The following is a 23,802-nucleotide window of genomic DNA, read 5'->3' on the forward strand; positions in this document are numbered from 1 at the left end:
GTGGGGAATATTAAACAAATATGTGCCGATAAAGGAGTGTCAATTAAACATGTGATGCAAGATGGGGGAAGAGCAAAAAAATACTGAAACAGGACTGGTATGAAATGTGTGAAAATATTAAATTGTTGATACTTTTTTCCAATGTTGCCAGTGAACACAAAAATTGGGCGAGAGCAGTGCCTATATGAATCAATTACCCTCCCCTTTTTTAAGGAAACCTTTTATGAGATGTCATTTTAATCTGTTGAAGACTTGTGAAATAATGTGTATTTGATCTAAAGGGAAGATGATCGATTCGTCATCTAGGTTCTGCGGAACTGTCACTGAGAACATTAAACATGTGGTCATGGAAGGCTCTGCCATTAAGAATGTACACAGCTTATGTTTTGGTGACTTTATTCATGATAAATCCTTTGTCTCAATGGATAACCTTTGGGCCAGGATTTGTCAAAGCAATCCTCTAGGCCTTATATATGCCCTGACATGTTTTGTTTACAGAGATTTAACTTTATATCTAAACGGGTGTAATTTAGATACCATATTGATCTGCTTGGGGCAACTGTGATGCTAAAATAAATGTTAAATATGATACTGTTTTTAATGTTTTATGATGTGATTATTTATGTACGGCAATGAAATGCTGATTGAGTGTAAGATTTGATTCAAAGCATGTGCACTAATAAAAAAAAACATTTATTTTATGCAGTGTGGTTTTGAACTGCGAGTTATAGTCGGCCTAAATGTATCGATATGGCCACAAGACTAACTGGAGGATCACTGCTGTGAGCAAGGGTCTAAAACAAGTTATTTCTTCACATTTTTATGCGCACATCCGATGCAACAAACACCATATCGCCATGTGAATAATGCTGATACACAGCACTCCAATTTCACTATATTCAAGGACTTTTGCACTCTGTAAGGCACTGGTGATTGGGTAAGTAAGGGTGGGTGTGTGGGTATAAATCCCACTTTGTGGATGTAACACATTCTAGGAAGCGTGTTATCTAATTATCTAAATACTTGAGAGCAAACTATGACAGAAATGCACCAAACCTGTGTCATCATTTCCAGTTCTGAGCATTCTGCAAATTCTTCCATTCGGCGTGAAAGCTTTTCCAATTCCATCATTAGTTTTTCTTTCTTGCCTGTTAGTTCATGTTCTCCCTTGAGTTTCGCTTCCTCAAGCAGCTGCAAAATATATTTTGATTAGTCTTGGGGTCTAACTGATGAACTAAAACATATCCAAAGACAGCATTCACATTATGAGACACTGAGCTATAAAAAAACAGTTGAAGGGGAAGAAAGGCCTCTAACTGATTAATGAGACTACTTACCTTTTATGCTGTCATGAAACTGAAGAACAAATTACTTAACTCTCGGGAATGTTATTTCTGATGGATGTTCCTCCCATGGATTCCTCATCTATGATAATCTTTCTGAACTTCAGTGACATTACCTGGACCAGGGGGCACAGCATGGCTCCATGTCAGCTCCGCTCACGGCCTCTAGGCGCCACGCAGTGGACATGGCAGCAGGGCCGGCATATATTGAGGCGATGCGCCCCACTACCAGAGTTCCATCTTTTCCCCCTAGCACACTGTTGCAGAGGGACCGCAGAGCCTCTAAAGGTTTATTTCCCTTAGCATTACCTAGATCTTGAGGAGATAAAAGAGCAAGAGGACACCACTAAACCAGAAAACTCTGGAGGACTACTCTGCCAAAGCGAGCACCCTGTCTTAAAAGGAAATCCTAGCAGTAATAATTTGCAAACGTGTGCTGAGAAGCCCATGTAGCCACTTGAGAAATGTCCAAAACAGGGACCCCTGTCTAGTTGGCAGCTGGACCTCGGGTAGAATGATACCCAAGACCTTCAGGCATATCTTTCCCAGTCAGATCATAGGATTCCGAGATGCAGATAACGATCCACCTTGACATGGTCAGTTTAATCGCAGCCCTGCCAGCAATGGCACAAGCTTAGCCCACAAAGTTCTGGTCAACTTTCCTAATGTCACTTGTCCATGCAAAGTTGTAGCTGAATGCCTGCACCAGGCCCAGCCAATGGAATCGCTTCTCTTCTTTTGAACGGTGATGCAAGGTAAACACACTGGAAGATGGATCTTTTGAGAGATATGGAAATCTGAGACCAACTTCAGAAGGAAGGAAGGTCTCACTCTCAATGTCACCGTCTCTTAAGAAAACCAAATTGGGAGATTAACAGATAGTGGGCCTCATCAGGGGTTGGACTGAGCAGTAAAAATGTGTTGGTTACGCTATTACTGCCGTATTACCGCTGCGCCCAATTCAGAGTTTGGGTGGAAAGTTGCAGATTTACCTCCACCTTTTAGCTGGAGGAAAATCTTGACACTTTCCGGCCATTTTGGGTGGCATTACTGCAGCACTATTAGCACCGGCCGTAATAGCGTTTTATAGACTGATACTGCCCCATAGAGTCCTATGGACACTTTAAAAAAAAAAAAATGGGGCCTAACAGCATTGCCACAACTCAGGATCCGGCGCTATACGAGTTGCCGAAATGCTATTTACGTTGGACGGTATCCCTGCAGATTCACCGCCGGGCTACTGCCCAACTTCTGATGAGGCCCCACGCATGAGCCTCACTCACCAACCTAGTGGAGGTGATGGCAACTAGGAAAATCCCCTTAAGGAGGAGCAATCTAAGAGCAGCATAAATGGCAATATACATTGCTATAATATGAACAGATCCAAGCCAGGTCACATCAGCCTCTAGCCACAAATGAAACAATCCTGTTGGCTTTGACAGATGTACATTTCCAAAATGTGCATTCCAACTATTGACTTTGCCACCATCCTCCGCTGAAGCCCAATAGGAAATATACAGAACATTACTGAAACTTTTCAGAATGCATTAATGAGGTTAATGTGCTCACTGAAAACCAAAAAGCTTGATGTGTTTAGACAATACAAGTATTTCTTGCAAGCATTATTTTTTTAAAACATAAGTAACTAGTTTATCCACTATCCTTGTCCAGGTTGCTGCATTGGTTATCAAAACAATCGTGATTTGCTTTAAAGAGCGCCTGGTCACTTTATCAATATTGTTATTGAACTTCACTCAGCAACTTGCAAGCACTATTTTTCAAACCTAAGTAACACGTTTTTCTAGTATCATTGTCAATGTTGCTGCATTGGTTTTCAAAACAATCTCGATTTGCTTAAATGAGCGCCTAGGGACTTCATCAGTAATGTTATTGCATTGTCCATAACAATTTTCCAGAATTATTTGTAAGACATAAGCAAGAAAGAGCACAAGAATTCGCCAACATGCGCAATATTTGGAATAAGATAAAGCACCAGCAACATTATCTGTTTGAATGTGATTGTCTAACAGGGAAACAGGGGTGGGCCTCTGAGCCAGGAAGGAGCAGGGCCAGGGGGACATTGCTGAGACACAAGATCTTAACCTGACAGGAAAGAAAAGTAAGCAGCTTTAATGAGTAGGGCAAGACAGTAATTCTAGTGCTGAGGGCTAAAAATTGAACTTAACCAATCGTCTCAAGTTCTCCTTTTTAATGCTCAATTGAATAGTTTGGAAGCAAAACTAATTTACAAAGCTGACCTTCCTTGGAAACAAGCAGCAAACAGCTTTCAAATGCCTTCACCATGAGACAGTATTACTGCTGACAGGGCTAAATAATGTCCGCTTGTCAATGTTTTCAAATTAACATTTTGTTGTCTTTTCCAATATTTTTACCCTTTTTAAAAAAAACATAAATGTTTCTTTTCCATGGGAGGACTATTAAGAGACACAGTGAAAGCGGGTCCTGCTGCTTCGTCCCATCCTTAGGTGAGTGCTCCCCATCCATTTAGAGATTGAGATCTCACTCTCTCACTCTCTCTCACCCCCAACCTCCCCCAAGCCCCTAGCAACCTATCCTATACCACCACCACCACCACCACCCGTCCACGTGCCTGACCTCCAGGCTGATTACTGGAGCCCAGCCAGCCCACCGAAGTCCTTTCCTGCCAAAATGCACAACCAAATCTTAAAAATTAACTCTTAGAATCTCCCACACATGGACTTTGGTTCCCAAGGGCGTTCCAACCACAAAGCGCATTGAGGCCATACAAATTGGGAAAGGGCGCTATATATATATGACGAATACAATAGAATGGTGCATTCTTGTTAGGTTAGCCTTTCAATCATCCCTGTGTTGGTAACACTGGAATTTAGGGTGGTACAGAGTTGCAATACAGTGTTCCTATATAACCTGTGTTGCTCCTCGTACCTCTTTGACCCAAATAAGTTGATCCGCCAAAGCACAGAGGAAGGGCGAGAGGAAGCATTTGCTGGGGATGGAATCCTTTGCAGGGGATTTGAAATGTTTTACCTGTAATCTTGTTTGATCCCTAGTTCTTAGTTAACTACCCAAAGAAGAAATAGACTTTGACAGGTTTATAACCATTTCCACCTAATGGGTTATCCAGAGGTTGATCCATTTAATCTCACCTGCCAATCCACAGCATCATAATTGTGTGTATCATTTTAAGTTTTACTGGGCCACTCTGGCTACATACACATCTATGATTAATAGTAGGTACCTTTTTAACAGTTTAGAAGAGTAGGATGTTGGGCATCTATTCCACAACGTTATTGCTAATAGTAGGCACTGTATATTGTTTGATTATTCTATTTCTAATGCTCATATAGTATCTGTACATGAGAATAAATATATATACATTCTAAACAAGAGAGTAAGAGCGTTATTAATGGGTTTCCATTTATGAGTATTAAATAGTGTGAGGAATACGTAGAATTTGTCCCTTTTCACTAAGGGGGAGCAGGGCCATGTATGGAGAAGCACTGCCATTTATGTAAGGAACTCCCTAAGAAACCTTCCAACCATAGCACTTCAAATACCTCCAGTAAATAAGTGTATGAAGAAAACGCTAACACATTTTATTGCCATTAAGAAACTCTGATTTCTCTTTTACAAGGAAAATCATCTACAACTGAGACGAAGCCCATTTGTGGAGGAATAAAGAAGACAGAACAAACACAAAGAAAGGAATACGAGATTCCACCGGGGAAAACCCACGGCAACGTAATAAAAGAAAGGGAGGAGACTAAAGAGGGAGGAGAGAAACTAAGCCTGTGAATTACAAACTTTCTTGCCAGTGTATGCGAAAACGAGACTCAATACGCAGCGTCCTATGATTGAAAGGAAGCAACCTGCTGTGTTAGACGTGCAACGTCGAGAAACCAAAAGGAAGAGAGAAGCCAAAGCGGATGTAAGTCATCCTTATCCTGAGATAGGGCCAAGTAGTGACGTGATTAAAACCGAGCCGTGGTGGACCAGAGGTTCCTCGACAAAACACAGATACCACTCCGCTATATCTGACGCAGAACCTACCGGCATAGGAAATACTGGTGAATCCGCCCGTAGAGAGACACAAAGAAACAGAGAAATCACAAGGGGCCAATCTAACAAGCTGGTGAGCAAGTCCCTGCCAAAGAGCAAACACGATGACGCTATCCTTGAACACAACAAGTAACGGGGAACATGGAAGACCTGGGGGGGGGGGGCATAAGAGAATCATTACTGGAACGCTCATACTTGTCCCAGTCGAGATAAAGGTCGTCATGGAATGAAGTGAATGAGGATTTTTATGGAAGGGTTCGTACTCGTCCCGGTCAAGAAGAAAGTCTCGACATACTACAAAATAATAGAAGGAACAAAACTCAAGATTGGAATGTCCATATTGAGATTGAAACAGACAAAGAAGGTCTAACCAAAGAAGAGGAATATCATAGGAAAGGAAAGCCTGAACAGAAGGTGGAATTAGAGAACAAGGGCAAAGGCCTAAAAGAAACCAGAGAGTATGAGTTATGTATCAAGGGCCAGAGAAGCCCAGGAGAAACTTTAAATTGTTCAACAAAACTACCTTAGACAAGGACAAAGAGAAGAATAACTCCAAGTAAAATAAGTCTAGAACAAACAAGGAAGAAGAGGATAATTATCTAAGGAAGAAGAACCAGGAACTGAGCAATCCTGTAACAGAACTGTATGAACTGATAAAAGCAATCGCTAGCAACTATTTGAGATAATTTACTGAACTGATTGTAGTGAAAAGAGTCTTCAAGAGAAGGGAGTCATTATCCTGCTTGTGTTGATTATAATAGTGGTAGGGTTAGAATAGGTTAGTATGGACGTTGGATAGATTCTGATTTGGACTCTCACTGACGAACACCTTAGTTTGTTTTGTTAGCTAGGGAAAACATTTAGTAAAGGGAAAGGTAGGTATTTATTATTTAAGTTAATAAAACTTTCAAGAAGATGGAAAATCAGAGTCTGCATCCTCCTTCTGATCCGCCACAAGACATTACATTGCAAGTGCAAACTCTTGGTGGTTTAGTAATACAACTTTGTAGGGAAGATGTTGATAACATCTAAGGTCGATCATACACACACGGGTAATGCGCACTGGTACATAGATCCACCCAGAGGTTGGACCCACAAAAATGTTGCTGTCCAATAGTTAGACTGTCAGGTGCAAAGGGGTAGTAGTTTATAGTGTACTAAAGCACAGAGACCCAACTTTCTCCAGAGCTTAGCTTCAGTTACAGCACTATTCTCTGCAGCAAAACCAGCCACAGCCAAAAATGAGCATTTAGACTGCCTTTGAAAGTTAGGTTCTGACATGCAGGGTATAATGAACATTATGTCAAGAGGAAATGAATGCAAGGGCTCCAATGAAGCATCCAAAAGCACTGTCAACACTAAATCCAGATCCCACACCGAAACTACAAACTGCATGGTAGAAAGTGATCACACAAATCTGGCAAAAACTGCGTTAACAGTGGGAGTTGTGATGAAAGAATCTTGCCCAACGATCCTCTTGAAAAACAAGATAGTGGCTATGTACAGAGAGCTAGCAGAATTACAAGGATCGGTGGGAATACATAGTGGAGGTCGAACGTCCAGTCAACCTTCTGTGCGTCCCCCCAGAGCTCACACTCAAGAAAGAAATTCCCTGAGCAGAACAACTTGGACTTCCTGTTCCTGATGATGCAAAGAGGTCCATCTGAGCTCCTCCAGAACTTCCTGGCAGAGAAGCGACTCTTGAGAGGCTGAGGTCTGGCTGCTCAAGGAATCTGTCTATGTTCCAGCAAGATGGGCCGCTGTCAGAGATCTGTCATTCTCCAGAGCCTAGAACTACAGTCCCATTGCTTATCTGCACAGAGGTAAGTAGCCCACACCATCTCGCTCGTTGAGATAGTGCATTGCTACTGTTTTGTCCGACAGCACCAGTACACACTTGCCCTTCACAGGGGGAGGAAGGCAACCAGGACAACCCGATAGCCTTCTATTCGAGCAAGTTGATGTGCCCCAGAGATTTAGAGGGAGACCACAGTTTGCTCACTGTTAGATCCAACAGATGTGCGCCCTAACCCTTCAAGGATGTATCAGTGACCACCGTTAGCTGAGGCCAACGTTGCCAAAGCAGCACTGCCATCATCAGCATATCTCACAGGGCTCAAAACGTGAGGTCTCAAGAAACTCTGCTTGAGACCTGCAAAAGGTCTGCAACTGAGAACACTGGCAGGGGAGGAGCAACTGAAGTGACCTCATGTGCAGTTGGGCCTCCGGAACCATCAGAATGCAGGAGGCAATGAGACCCAATAAGGAATAAGGGTGAAGCAGGAACCTTTTCCTGGAATTGGAGGACTTGTACCATGCTGAAGATGTTTGTCACTAGGTCCACAGGGAGGAAATTCTCAGCTTAGATAAGTGTCAAAGAAAGCACCAATACATTGGAGAGACTGGGACTGCAAAACAAAACCCGAGATGTCTTGAGGTTCTGGGAGATGCCCAAGCAGTGCAACAAGCTGCACGTATGAAATAGATGTGCTAATGCCTGGGGAGAACTGCCTACAGGTAGAAAAAGCCCACTGCAAGCTGTTTGGTGAAGACCCTGGGTGCTGAATACGGATCAAAAGGCAGGACTTTGAACTGGTATGGCAATGACCCACAAAATCTCAGATAGTTCCTGCACTTGAGGTGAATTGACAAATGGAAGTAGGCATCCTGGAGATCCAGTGAATGCAACCAATCCTGTCGATCGAGGGCTTGGAGGATCTTGGCCAAAGTCGCCATCTTGAATTTGTCATTGTGACACATTCAGAAGCCTCAGATGCAGGATGGACACAAGCCACCAATCTTCTTCGGAACCAGAGAGTAAACTGAATACCAAGCTCTACCTGATCGTTGCAAGTGGAGTACAGTTCGGTTGTGTCCTTCACCAGAAGCTGACAAACCTCTTTCAATAGGAAAAGCCAGAGGCAAAAGAGGGCTAGAAGGAGAATGGTCTGGAGGGTGTTGAACGAAAGGGAGACAATATCGCTGGTGACTTAGTACGATTCTGACCTAGCAGACCTGAAATGCAAGTGCAGAGCTGCTGAACGAAGTGGCAGACCTCGAGTTCATCCTCTGAAAAAACTGGCCTGCCGCCTTCTCCAAAGGCAATACCGTCTCACCATTTGTTCAAAGAAGAGGGCCTACATCCAGGCGCGCGTCTGTGGAGCATCCAACAACATGGCTTGACTCTTTAAAATCTTCAAGCAACTAGCCAATCCTTCTGCAGTCTCCAAAATGCCAATTCCCTCCCAGGCCCTCTGCACTGCACTGGCCACTGTAAGGAAGGCATGGTATCAAACAGTAAGACAGACACAAGTGATCACAGTTTAACGGTGTTTATTGAACTTCAACTGGGTTTGAAAAACACCTATCTAATCCTAAATCTAAAGATGGGAGAAAGCTACGACCATCAAATAATAATAACGCAGTGTCTTGTCAAATAAAAGGGCCTATACTAATAAACCTATTGCCAATCCTTACTTCTAAATACAAATAGTGTAGGAAATAATGTTAGGCAAAAGATAAGTATGTGAGGATATTCAAGCCATTGGCTTCCCTTCCCCACGTTTTCAGCACCGGACAAGGCAGCACACTCGAGCTTAGCACAGTCCCTGGCTTCTCTAGCACGAGGATGCAGTTCAAACCCCAGTATTATGCCCTAAATCTTTTAAGTCTTCTTGTTGTTGACTAGATAGCTCTTGGGGAATACATTTGAAATTATCAATTCCCTCTGGTACCAAACAAGACAATATCGTGGCAGTGGCTGCGGATGGATTTTCTTTCCATTCTTTTAAGAGTTTCACATGGTAGAGGTGGGTGCTTCGTTTCCTGTCAGGTTGGGCTATTTTATAGGTACAGGTCCCTGTTCGCTCTAATATTTCATATGGCCTATGCCACTTTGAGACAAGTTGATTTTCAGCATCAGGCCCGGCACTATCCCTCGCCATCCATCCAGGATACAATATCCTCAGGAGTTACAGACAGAACTCCAGAGGAGGCAGAGTCGCGCTCAAAGCCAACATTCACTTACACACTAGACTATTCAACACATCTAAATGATAACAGCGACATCCTCTCACTTAAACTGACTACCTCTCCGACTAACACCATCTCCCTTCATCTAGTCTACCGCCCTCCCGGCCCTAGACCGACATTTGAAGAAGACCTACTCCACATCATAGGAGACAACCTAAAGCTCTCATCACAAGTGATCCTAAACCTGGGCCTTATCAACCCCTCTGACCTGCTAGCCCCCTCTCTAGCCAACTCCCCAACTGCTCTAGGCTTCACCCAACGCATTGGCAACTCTACACATATCAAAGGGCGCTCCCTGGACTGGCTAGCTGACCTCAACTGCCATGTCTCTGTCATTTTCAACTCTCCCTGTCCTTGGTCAGACCACCACATCATTGTCTTGACTATCCCTCTCAGTCCGCAAACCAGACCTCCCACCAAGCTGCTACCATCATCTCTGGCTCGCTGTTCCTGCAAGTTAACCAAAGATAGCTTCTCACCTTTCCTTGAGGATCTCAATCTAGAGCATCTGGACGCCTCTGACCCTAAAATCCTAGTCAACCTCTTCACCAAAACTGTACCATTGCCCCCCCTAGAGCCCACAAAAGTCATACCAGCAGCTTACAGTAATTCCTGGTACACCCAGGACCTCGAAGAGCTGAGAACTAAAAAAAAGACTAGCTGAATCTAGCAGGAAAATAAAACATTCCGCTAACTCAAAGCAAAACTTCACCAAGCTCTCCAAACAATATAAACCTGCTATCACCCAATCCAAAGCCTCCACCTTCAACACTAGAATAACTAGTGTATGTGTGAACTGTTCTCTTTCTGATCAGTCTTAGTGATTGCATTTTTGCTTGTTATAACATCTGAATCGTGCACTTTTATGCTGTTTTACTTTCACTTAATTTTTTTTACTTAATTTTTTTGAATTACCAAGCAGTAAGCACTGCATTTTCTTTGCGACCTTGATCCTTCAATTGTATCCATATTGTGCAGCCACTTCTAGATCTGAAGTAGCAGGGACTCACGAGTTTGCTCACTCTGCCTCCCCTGCTCTTCTCCACAGTACTGCACGTCTTGCAGCTAGATTTTCCATCCCGAGCCGCTTGCAAGCTCTGTAGTTCAAAGGAACTACATTTCCCAACGACACCGGCCCTCATCACGTTGGCGGCGCTTTAGTGCCAGCGCATTTGGAGAGCCTGGTTGTTGCCGGTTTGCGCAAGGTGGGCACTGTGTGCCAGATCCCGGTAGTTTGGTATGTAAGGGAGGCATGGTATCACAACTATGACACTGAAAAAAGAGGTACAAGTTCAAAACCTTTATTACATTTTACAGGTTTGGAAAAACTCCTGCTTTGCCCTATAGCTATGATGGGAGTAGTCTCTACCATCAATAAATAAAGAAAACACAGTTCTAGTCAGTCTCTGTCAAATCAAAATGGCCTATACTAATACTATCAAAACCTAATGCCTGCCCTATCTCCTATACAAAATGTTTGTAAAGGGGAATGTGTATGCAAAGGAAAATCAGTGTTATAACGTAAAGGATCAAAATGGCTGAGTCAGATCTCCTTCCCACGTTGGACAGCACGGAGTAAGGCAGCCCCCGTAGACAGGATGACGCACTCTGGCTCAGGTTCTCAAAACAAAGGCAGTTTAAAACGTGGATCGAGGCCCGTCTGGCCTTCCATGTTAAAGTCACTAATTCCAGCTTTCAAAATTACTTTCACAGTTCAACAAAGGTTCAAGGCAGGTCTCCTCCGGTCGGGCTCTGACCTTTCAAAGCAAAAAGTTCACGTAGATCTCCCTCGGTTGGACTCAGACCTTTCAACCAAAAAGTACTCGATTCAAAGTAGATCTTGGACTTCGCAATCACAACACTTGCATGGGTTCCTGCCACCAAGATTAATTCACATTCTTTAGGGTTTCCCTTCCCTACTTATCACACTTCCTGCCTCCATAAGTCGGCTCTGACCTTTTCCTGATGTCAAAGACTTTCGAATGTGTGAGGCTTTTACTATAGACCTCCGCAGGCCCACTTTGACTTTCCCTGTCTCTTGGTCTGGGCAGTTCAGCATCATAAGCACAAACGTTCAACTCTCACATTTTGCAGGGGTTAATCTGGAACATTGCGTATTTTAGAGTTTATTAACTTTTTTTCGCTTAGACTTTCGAGTGGGCTACCTCCTTTCGCCGGACCACTCCGCTACTCTCTATCACTGGCTTGGCCTCGCCTCCCCAACTCTGTCATCCACCCAGGAGGGTCACTGGCACCCTTGAAACACAATGCAGTCTCCTTGTCTGCGATTTATCCTTCTCCGGATATCTTGCACGGATCTTCGGAGGAAACAACCTCTTGCAGGGATCTCCTGGGTTTCTCTACCCTCTGCTCTCATCTCTCTGCCAGTCGCTCTGCACCAGTAGGTTCGCCTTTGCCCGTGAAGTCCTGCCCCTTCTCGCGTTCCACATTTCTCTGAGTGTGTCTCTATGTTCCGCCTTTTATCCGTGTGGGGAGAGCTAATGGGTATCAGATGTATGTGATTAGAGTCAAGTCCCTGACTTTGCCTGACCGGATTAGCAGGAAATGTCCAATGTAATGCTCGGGTGTGAGTCTGTCTTTCCCCACAGCGCACTGTTCATGTGACAGTGTTCGTGTATGGAAGGGGGAGTTGAAATCTCAAGATATCCTACCTGATAGGATAGGGCATGGGTACGGGAAAGGGGGGAATACCGCATCTCACATCTGTTGCCTCACCCTCCCACTCCCTGAAGACCCCTCAGCCAGGTGATCCTCCCACACTGGTCCACCCCCAAAAACTGGATCCAAAAGCGATGGCTGTATCCTGGCCCACTGGATGACAAGTCCCGAGCACTAGTGGGTGAGACACCCTTTGGTTTCTCACAGGTAGCACTTATGGTACATTGTTTCTCCTTTCACTTCTATTACCATGACTGCTGCTTTTGACGTAAGTACTCACTCTGCTTCATTCCTGCATGCCACCTCTAAAGTGAAAAGCAAGTAAATTCCCCCTTGGGTCCTCCCCATAAAGTCATTACTGACACCTCGAAACCTATGCTCTCTCTTACTCTTCTTAGCACATGCTCCTTGCTTGAACATGCTGTAGAGATTGCCGACTATCTGTCTGAATTTACCCCCGATGTTATGGCCCTCACCAAAACATGGCTTAACTCCTCTATACACATCAATGCCACTATGGCTCTCTTAACAACTCTGGCGGTAGCCGTGCCGTTAAAAGATGGCACGGCTGCCACCGGAGTTGCATTTTTTCCGGCACCCATGAATGGGCAAGAACCGGGCCATGCCGAGTTCAGCGGACCCGGTACTTGCCCATTTTTGGGTGCCGGAATCAAGGGCCTCCTCTTCCCCATTCTGCCCCATAGGGATGAATGGGGATGGGGAAGTCGGATGCACCGGCACAACTCTGCATGTCCCGGTGCATCCGATGTGCTCTGCATGCGGGTGCCGTTACACCCGCCAGGAGAAACCTGGCGGGTGAAACGGTTCCCGCGAGCAGAACCCATAGTATGGCGATCCGGGAACTACGGTACCAGCATGCTTACCGGTACCGTACGTCCCAGACCGCCATGCTCGTAATGAGGGCTAATGTCTCTTCCACCAGGCTACTTGCTTTTTCGGTCTGATCGATTGGCCCAAAAGGGTGGAGGTGTGGCCTTTATGTTAAAAAAATATCTTAACTGCCACATGGTCTCCCATTCCAGCCCTGACGAATGTGAAACACTTCTAGTCAAGCTGAAAATCAATGTTAATGTCACTTTGAGCTTCTTGATCATCTATAGACTCCCAAGGGATATGCCTCTGCTTGAAGAGCAATTCCTAGAACTTGTTAACTCGATTACTAAGGCTAAGACTCCATTAGTTATTCTTGGTGATCTAAACCTTTGGGCCGAAGACCACTCTGATGAACAAGCCTTCTTTCTTATCAGTGCCCTGCACACCATTCGATGTTCACAATGGGTAAATGTCATACGCACATCAGAGGGACATACTCTGGATTGGCTTTTGACACATCTTATAACCCTTGTCGATCCCGAAATGATACGCTCTACTTGGTCTGACCACTTTTTAGTGAATGCACTTGTCCCCCTGCCAGCATCATCGTTTAGGATTGACTCCCTACCCAGATGTGTAAAGTACACCAGAAACTTCAGAACTTTTACCCCCTCGAAGTTTTCGGCACAACTGACATCTTTGTTTCAGCCTCTAGACAGCCTCGCCGACTCTTCCAGTCTGGTGATTCATTTTACGGCCACTATCAATGCTGCTATTGAAAATATAGCTCCCTTGAGGAAGAAAACAATCAAACTCGAGACCCACAAGAACACCTGGTACAGTGATAGTGTCATCACACTTATACGTACCAAAAGGTCTCCCGAAAGGGTTTTGCGTAAGAACCCCTGCCCTCAATCCCTCCTTCACTATAGGCAGGCCATGAAAGAATTTAAAATAGCTATCTTTGAAGCTAAATTTGTCTACCTTAAAACCAGAATCACAAGTGCTCGCTCTAGCTCTAGTGAACTGTTAAAAATCTTGTCCGAATTCTTAATGAATTCTCAGCCAAAATTCTTGGCCGTAGGGAGACCATCAGGAACCTTCTGGAATGTTCCACTGGACAAAGAACACATCAATTGGTCAGTCAGGGTGGTACTCTCCTCCAGATCAATAACAGTATCTTTACTTTCATTCATTGTTCCAAGGTGGAAATTCACAACGTTATCCTTGCAATGAAACCTAAATCCTGTCTGGTTGATAGCTGCCGTGTTGACATCATGGAAGGCTCTCTTGAGCTCTTGGTTCCTTGGATAACCAAACTCGTTAACTTGTCCTTCAGTGAGGTCGTGGTACCCTCTTCCCTGAAAGAGGCTTGGATCATGCCACTTCTAAAAAAAAAACAAAAAAAAAAAACAACTCCGACCCTGCAGTGGCAAAAAACTACCATCCCATCACAAATGCACCTTTCCTACTTAAGATCATGGACAAGATAACCTATTCGCATATCAAGGGCCATATCGAAGCACATAGCATTCTGTGAGCACGCTAGTCAGGTTTTAGAGCTCATCATGGGACAGACACTGCTATGCTAAAATCCACCTTAGCTGGCATAGTGGACCAGGGACATCCTGCCTTGCTGATGCTGATGGACCTTTCGGTGGCCTTTGACCTGGTGGATCACTCTCTCCTGGTCTCCAGATTAAGGAGTGTGACAGATTGCTCAGACCTGGTGGCTCCATGGATCTCATCTTTCCTTGGTCTACGCACTGCCATAGTGGCAGTTGGTGAGGCTAGCTCCTCCCCAGTTTTACAAACATGCGGTGCCCCTCAGGGATCATGCATCTCACCGACACTTTTGAATTTTTTACATCAGGCCCCTGCTCCGTCTGTTGGATGACCTGGGTGTGCAGTATACCAGCTATGCAAATGACAACCAGGCCTTTCGTCGAGCTTACTGGAAACTACATGCAGGATTCCGGCACTCTCAATAAAGTTTATGATGCAGTTCAAATGTGGATGGTTGACAACTCACTAGCCTTAAATAGTGAGAAAACTGTGCTCCTTATTGTACCATCAGGCCCACGACTGAAGAAATTAGATTCAGACTATGGCAGCCTCCGCATTGCCAGGAACAACATTAATGCTTCTATGAGTGTGAAAACATTGGGCGTATTTCTAGACGCCGACCTGTCTATGAAGACTCATGCCTCACACATTCGCTCCTCCTGTGGCTTTACCATCAACCAGCAACTCTTCTCTACTAGGCACATCACTAGTCAACTCTAAGTTATACTATTACAACAGTTTGCTGGTGGGAACCTCACATGCTAATCTCCACTCGCTCCAGGTTGCGCAGAATGGCGCAGTTCGGGCCATTCATTATCTCTCAAGATGGAGTCAAGTCACTGATGCCAGGAGGAAACTTCATTGGCTCCCTATTACAGATCGGATTACATGCAAAATTCTCACCCTGGCCGATGAATGTCGGACTGATGCAAGCCCTAAATACCTTAACCTCGGACAGCCCTACTTTTCTTCAACCCAGATCCAAGCCAGTCAGGTTTGGTGGCACAATCTTTGATGTCCAGGCTCCACTGTAGTGGAACGTTCAACCAGGACTCATTAGATTGGCCGGTACACTGGATCTCTTAAAAAACTGGTCAAGCACCATATCTTCAATCTTAATCTGGGTTAGATAGACAGCTTTTGTTGTATTCTCCCTTCCTGTTTTTTTACCCTATTTTGTTGTGTTTGTCTTTTTATGTTTTTTGTGCGCTCTGAGGCCCGTGGGCATAATGGCGCGCTACAAAAGTTAAATAATAATAATAATGCCAAATCAGACACCAGAGAACTATTCACAATCCTTAGGGAATTAGAAGCCCTGGCCCGCCTGTTAGGGAGAATTCTCATTTATGGCTAATTTCCCTCACCTAGTGAGTCCCCCAGCAGCTTTGCTGGACCTCTGGGGTTTATTTTTTCCACCTGGTAAGAGAGAGCTTTCCTCACCACTCTTACCTGTGTTTTGCTATGTGTTTCCATCTGTTTTTGTGATTGTGGACTCTGAAGTACACCACTTCAGTAGCCCCCTTCTTTTTGTGTGTCACACAGCACCTTCAGTGCCGTGGCACAGGGTTGTCTTTGAGACTTCCCTCGACTCCATTTCTGAGGCGACTACTGTCCCCCAGAAAAGGGTAAAGTTACCATTAACTTTACGTAGTCAATCTACCACAGATCCAGTACACCCCATCTCCCATGGAGTACTGGAAAGGGTTAACTCGTATCCTTTTTCATCTATACCTCCTAGAGCATTGTTTCGCTCTTTTAACATTTAGACTTGGCTGGTGCTAGTGGTATCTACCCTAACTTTTCTACCACGATTATATTAGATAAACGTGGTACTGTTCTTGGCTATTATATTAGCCTCGAACATAAACCCGCTTGACCAAATCGTCTTTCTTTTGGCTCTGGTTGGGTTTATTCGCCATTTCTTTTTGTTAAAGTCCTTCTTGTGTTTTACTTTGCGCGGCAAACTAGGTTTGCCCTCTTTGTTCACTGTCTTTTGGCGGGCTTCTGCCCAGAAGCCCTCCTCAAGGCGCATGGGTGTCTAGGTGGGCTGAATGTGAGGGAGGGGTGTAGTCACCCCCTGCATAGGGTATCCAAGGAAACCCAAGTCGCACTTTGTCATGATTGGCAAGGGTAGTTGTCCAGGCTGGACAACCCCCCTGCTGGGTGATTGACAGCCAGGCTGCCTGAATGGGTTTTTTTTGCATAAAAGGCAGGTCTCTTGGGCTAGAAGTCAGAAAGTCGCCACTGGAACTACAAGGAACCGAAGAGAAGCGGAGAGAACGACGGCTGCTGTAACTACCCATCCCGGTGAAGCCCTGCTGCAGTCCTGAGCCATCTGCCCTTCAACGACTCAGAGAAGATTCAGTCCGGAGTCTTCTTCCCTTGAGCTTGGTGGGGATAACCAGCTCATCTTCTACAGCCAGAGGATCCTCTTCCATGGTCGAAATTGCTGCACGCTGCTGTAGTGGTCCGGATAGCCAGCTGAAGAGCCTCTCCTGTTTTTAAGGAGCGCACCTTTTATTCCGTGTTGCTGCCGCCGGCCTCATCCCTGTGTGGTGCAGACCCCCTTCAGACGAAGCTCCAGGAATCGTGGGTCTGCGGGAAACCAACAGGAACAACTGCCAGGGCACCAGCTGCACCATTGGAACAAGGTACTGTGTTCTGTTGAGGAAACTGGGTGAATCCCTTTTTTCTTCATTTCCAAGGCTTGACCTTGTCTTCCCTCCTTCTTATAACTTTTGCTTCCGAACATTGACAATATTGAAGTACTTTTGGCTCCGTTGAATCGTGAACTGTTAGATCGTGTGATTTTAGGCAACTGGCCCCGGTGTCCTTCGACCCTGCCTCCGGCCTTAGGACTTTTGAACTCCTGTCTCTGAGCGTTTCTTGATTCTGCCTGCCTAACCAAAATATTGCCTGTGATTTTTGCCTCCAACTCCCTCTGGGTAGCTCAGGTGCTAGGTGTGTTTTTACCCCGGTAGCATTTCATGTCACGGATACACGTTTGTTTAGACCGAACTGTCAAAAAGTGATCGCAATTGTATTTGCGGTAGCGTGTTTTGTGCCTAACACCGGTTCATTCAAACACAGGGTACTTATCCTGAGACTTACTGTACAAAGTGAATTGGTTAGTTGTAGTATATTTAACGTGTGGTTTTTAATGAAGTTTAATAGAAGTGTTGCGTTTATAACGAATGGTTTAAAAATAAATGTACTTACATTTTTCTACCTGAAACCTTGAGTCAGTGTTTTCTTGAGTCACAGTAATTATGGTCCCTTTGTGTAATCTCTGCTACTGCTCATATACTCTTGAGATAGGCCTGGCTGCTCCGCCACTGCTACCGCTATGACATAGTAGTACAGGCTTGTACCAAAGGTAAAACTTCTATCGCCACCTGTAGTCTTAATTGTGTGTAGTGGTCCCTAAGGGCACTGCACAGGATTCTGCCTAACACCGCCCAGAATCCTCTCTGATCAAAGATCTTGCCTGGTGCACCAGCATACAAAATGCCATGCTACTAAAGACCGACATGCTTCAGAAAGGAATACTTACCAAAAAAACTAGCCTTTCTCACACCCGCCAGAGAAATGCTGCCCATCTCCAAGACCCCCGGATGCCCCCTGTTTAGGTTAAGCACAATTACGAATCAGGACACCGTACATATCCTAAAAAGTTTGAAACCATTGAGGTGAAAATGGGACGTGTGCCATGCCCCCTCATCAAAGATTGTGCAGGAATAGTGGCCGTTTATCACGACCCTGATCAACTCCTCTTTCTCTACCAACTCAGTACCCTCCAGCCTTAAAGAAGCATGGGTTCCACCCCTCTTAAAAAGAAACTCTCTTGATCCGACAGCACCGAACAACTACCAGCCCATCAACACTGTCCCCTTCCTGTTAAAGATACTCAACAGAGCAGCATACATCCAAATTCAGCAACACCTTGAGGCAAACCACATCCTTGGAGTCCGTCAGTCTAGTTTCCGCCCAGGCCATGGCACTGAATCAGCACTCCTGGACCTTAAAAACCAGATTGACAACATTGGGGATGAAGGCAAATGTGCCCTTCTTCTCCTTCCAGACCTCTCTGTGGCCTTCGACCTAGTCGACCACACCATATTTTGCCACCACCTTACCAGAGCTGCCTCCTTCTCCCCAGAAGCGGCTTCCTGGATCACCTCCTTCCTAGAAGGTAGTGTAATGAAAGTTCTTTTGCTGGCAATGCATGTGCCGCAAGGGTCATGCATCTCCCTGACCTTGTACAACCTATTTACCAAGCCACTTTCCAACCTCCTTGACTCCCTAGGCATAGCATATACCAACTACGCTGACGACACGTAAATCCTCCTCCCTCTCTCTGGCAACCACTGCAAAGACACTGGGCCTCATTACGACCCAGGCGGAAAACCATGGTGCTACTAGCACCATGGTCCATGCCGGTAACTTACCGACTCCGCCATGGAGAAAGGGGGAATTACCACCCCATTACAAGGTTGGCGGGGCGGTAATTCCCCCTTCCTCCATGGCCCTTCCCCATTCCCATTTTTGCCCCATAGGGCTCAATGGGAATGGGGAAGGCGCTAAGTACGGTACCGCAAATTGCGGTACCGTACTTAGCACCAAGGTCTCTTTGCGGGTCCCTACTTTAACGGCTGGTGTAGACCAGCCGTTAACGTCGGGTCCCGCAAAGGGACCTCGTAATCAGGCGCTAATGGGTTAACGGCGCTGCAGCCTTTTACGGCGCTGTTAACCCATTAGCGCCAGGGTCGTAATGAGGCCCACTGTCTCTCTGAACTCTACCTACTCTATCATCTAAGCCTGAATGTCGACCCAAAGCCTCTGCCTCAACGACAAGAAAACCAAACTCCAACTCTTTGGGCCCTCGTATGTGCTAAAATAAAATAGACCGGGCCTATGCAGCGTTCATCTTTTATGGCACCCAAATACTTGTCTTGTGAAGACCTTAGGAGTCTACCTAGATGCCACTCCGTCTCTAAACCACCAAGTAAATACAATCTCCTCGTCAGCAGTCTACTCGACCAAACTGCAAAACGCTGCCAGACCCTTCCTCTCCCCTGATAGTTGCCCGTACAGTGATAGGCACCAGACTCAACTATTGCAATGTCCTCTTTGTGAGCAACTCTGCTCATGATCTAAAAAAATTACAGACCATCCAAAATAATGTCCTGCGTGCTGCACTTAACATCCCTAAATTCGAACACATCTCAGCTGCCCATAAAGCAGTGCACTGGCTCCCCATACGAGAAAGAATCGCATTTAGGACCCTCACCATCAGTCACAGGTGTATGTCCAACTCCGCACCATGCTACCTGACACAACAAATCACTAAGACGCACTCAACTAGGCCCGCCGGAACTCCATACACACACAAAGTTGTACAGCCCAATTTCAAATGTGTCAAAGCAGGAGGGTCCAGTTTTCCAGTCATTGCTGCGAAACAATAAAATTCCCTCCCCCATGCACTAAGAGCAGAGGAATCTTATTGGGCCATCCGCAAAGCCCTCAAAACATGGCTGTTCGCTTAACTCAAACTCTACCTCCCAGCCCTTTATGAAATCTACCCTGAAATATTTCCCACTTCCAAAGTATACCCTTGTATTCGTCCAAGTATTTGTATTTGACCGTCTCCGGGCTATCTGTAACTTCAGTGCCCTGAAGCCTCAGGGTTTGTGTGCGCTACACAAAAGTAAAAATAAATAAATGGGCTCTCCTTCCTCTGAAGCCAGAAACCTTGGAGTCGTCTTCGACTCCTCTCTCTCTTTCCTTCCTCACATCCTGGACCTTGACAAGAAGGCCCGGATCCCAACTTTACTTCCTCAGAGATACCCTCCCTTGTCTCACATTTCCCCAGAAACTCAATGGGGGTCATTACAAGTTTGCCGGTCCGGGAACTACGGTACCGGTAAACTTGCTGGTACCGTAGTTCCCGGACCGGCAAACTACGAGTTCTGTTTGGGGGAGCCATTACGGACACCAGGTCTGTCTTGGCGGCCGTACCGGCACCCGCGAGCAGAACTTCACGGTAGCACCGGCACCGTTATTAACGGTACCGGCGCTACCATGCTCCCCATTCCCAATGGGGACTGACAATTACCGGCACCCCGGTAATTGCCCATTGCCGAATGCCGGAAAAAAATGACCTTGGCAGCAGACGTGCCATTAATTACTGGCACGGCTACCGTCATAGTCGTAATGAGGCCCAATGTCTGTAGAGCTCTGTTACTCACTAGGCTCGACTATTGCAACCGTCTCTTCTTTAATCTACCCTCTTCCGCTTTCCATCCCCTCCAGATAATCCAGAATAGGGCTGCAAGACTTATACTTGGCCTCAAGCACAGGGACCGTATCTCTCCCACCCTAGAATCTCTCCACTGGCTCCCAGTTGCTGCAAGGATCAAATTCAAATCCCTCTGCATCATCCACAAGGCTGTCTGGTGCCTGTGAACAAACCATCTACAACTTGCTCTCACCAAATACTCTCCCTCCAGATCCCTCCGATCCTCCCACTAAAGCTCTCTGCTTGTCAAGCGCTTCTCTAAGCAGCGAGTGGGTGGCCGATCTCTTTACTCAGCTGGCTCCCTCCTCTAGAACAGCCTCCTCCTTCCTCTCGGTCTTGAGCCTGATCTCTCCAATTGCTGCAAGATCCTCAAGACTTCCCTCTTTTCCTCCTCCTTCCCCTCTCCCTCACGTGCTACACCACACAGTCGCTGAAATTGGTGGCCTGGGCCCTTACGTGTCCTTCTGGGTCGTGGCTTTCTGTACAATCGCCTGCAGTCTCCACCCTGCCCCTGCACTTGCACTTGCACTTGCCTTTTGGCACCCACTAGCCTGTGTTCTCTCACAGGCCTGCACTTATTGTACTTGCATGTCACTCTCCTACCAAGTGGTCACTGCCTGGCCCTCTGCCTTCGGCTCATCATTGTCATTTTATTCCATTGTCTTGTTTTGTTCCCTTGTTATCTCCCCTTTGCCCTGTTGGCGCTTTGATACACAATTTCTTGATGTATAAGCACCTTAGAAACGCACCATAATAAATAAATAAAAATAAATGACCTGTAATGCTCAAGCGTCGGATGTGGTGCAACACCAGTTGGAGCTGGACAGGGAAATCAACGGCCCCTCACTGGGGACTGATAAAGGAAATCACCTTCACAGGAGCTTGGTGTGGTTACCATTCGCCCAAGGGCTCCTGAACATTGCCGCGATAGGCATAGGAGGTGGAGGGCAAAACCCCTCTACCTCTGCTAGCGGGACACAAAGACTTGGCTGTGGCCTTAGAGGACCGTAACCTTTGTAAGTAGTAGTTGGCCTATGCCCCAGTACGAGACATATCCAGGAACCTTGCTTCCACGTCCCGGGTGAACCCTGAGGTGATTATCCAGGAGCATCTCCTCACTACTGTGCCCTTAGCTATTGTATGCCCTGCACATTCAGTCGTGTCCAGTCCCGACAGTAGTATCTGCCAGGATGCTTTTTTGCCATCCTGGACCAGGGCCTCAAGGCCCTCCTCTGTCTGTTAGGGGCTTGGCTGCAATTGAGACTGCTGACCAGAGGCCAAAATCAAATTTGGGCATGTCACAGGATGCATTTACCACTTTAAGGGAAAGGCTGATACAGGGGAAAACCTTCTTCCCCCATGCATTCAACCTCTTGCTCTCTCTGAAGAGAAGGAAAAGTTGACATTTTCAGGTTTGAATTTATAGCCTGCACTGCTAAGCTCTCAGGAGTAGTGGGAATGGTGTGAGACATGCATGGTATCACAGGTTAGACACAGATCCAAAGATACAAATTTCAACACCTTTATTAAGCTTTTGAATGGGGGTTAGAGAATTCCTAGCTGCCCCTAAATCTACAATGGGAGTAGTCTCGATCATTAAATAAAAGTAATTAGTCAAGTCAGTCTAGTCAAAATAAAGAAATGTCTATATCCCAAACCTATGCTTGCCCTCACGCTTTTACAATAACTAAGTGGTAGGAAATGAGTCAAATCAAAACAGTCTATCAAAAGAAAGCCAAGATGGCTATGAAGTTGGATAATACTCCCTTCCCCAAGCTTGAATAATAAAAGTTTGCTAGGAGCTCGGGTGGCTATTTCTTCCAAGCTTCCCTTGCCTGGCTCGGAATTCACACAGTTCAACAGCATACAGTTCACTGAGGCATACCTCGCCTGGCTCGGCATCAACCCACAAATGATTCACAATGGGGGTTCCCTTACCAACAGTTCAATGGTTATTTCACACTGGGGTTCCCTTCCCCTACAGTTCAGCAATCCTTCAATGGTTTACGTGACAGAGACCTTCGCAAACGCATAGTATTCTTTAGCCCTGTGCGTGGCACTCTGTCAGTGGGCTTTCACGCAATTGTGCCCCTGGCACTTCTTTACTTAATAACACAGTAAGAGAGACTTTAGTAAACGCACAGTATCTTGGTTGGCCCTGTGCGGGACCACTCTATTACTAAGGCTGTCTACACTTTTCGTGCTCCTCACATTATACTTCACTTGGTCATGCCCCCGGCACTGTCTTTGACAATCTTTACTTGGTTGTGCCACCGGCACTGTCTTTCACAATTCTCCTTGTGGGTCCCAGACCCTCTTCTCAATTCTCATTATGGGTCCCAGACCCTCTTCAATGAATCCATAAACATAATAGTTCTTTCACTTTCGCTTATGCTTCGAGCCTTCTGTAATTCACAATCTCAAAAAGTCTCTCTCTACTCGTGTAAACATACACACGGCCTCGCCATCACTTTGTTTATCACACTCTTTCAACAATGGACAATTGAAGCTTTCCTCTTCATCCCATCTCTCGCCATATGCTTGTCCTCGTTTTGCAACATTGTATTTCACTCACGCCCTGCGCCTTTCACAAACAAGGCTCCCTTCTGCTTTGAACTCACCGGTTAGGTTTCTCTTCATTGCTTGTTGCGTTTCTCGCACGCCCAGGGGAACGAGCAACTGTGCAAGGATTTCTGTTTGGAGTTTGTTTCCTCATGCAACCCCTTTCTGGCTCCTTAGAGACACAGCTCACTTGCCACGCTTTCTGCAGCCTTTCCACTTCTCAGGCCCTTAGCATCTCAGCACTTCGTTCTCCGCTGACAGATTTCAGGGACCTTAAGAGACCCAGTTCACCTGCCTGCCCGACCTCCAACTCATGTTCCTTCTTGGGCTCCAACTCGCTCAATGTGTGATTGTATGCTCCACCTCTTATACTCTGGGTAGCCGTCAATGTGTTTCAGGTGGGCGTGATTATGACCAGGTGCCTGA

General features: G+C 45.8%; 1 protein-coding gene across 1 annotated transcript in view; it reads right to left on the bottom strand.

Moving 5' to 3' along the window:
• Positions 1 to 23,802, bottom strand: part of DNAH12 (dynein axonemal heavy chain 12) — a 3,791,933-nt gene that overhangs the window by 3,078,841 nt on the left and 689,290 nt on the right. Inside the window, exon 15 of the mRNA XM_069643677.1 lies at positions 1,057 to 1,191. Coding sequence (XP_069499778.1) covers positions 1,057 to 1,191 — 135 coding nt within the window. The remainder of the gene's footprint in view (positions 1 to 1,056; positions 1,192 to 23,802) is intronic.

Source organism: Ambystoma mexicanum, chromosome 2p, assembly GCF_040938575.1.
Source record: "Ambystoma mexicanum isolate Mex_15411 chromosome 2p, UKY_AmexF1_1, whole genome shotgun sequence".
Classification (NCBI taxonomy): Eukaryota; Metazoa; Chordata; class Amphibia; order Caudata; family Ambystomatidae; genus Ambystoma; species Ambystoma mexicanum.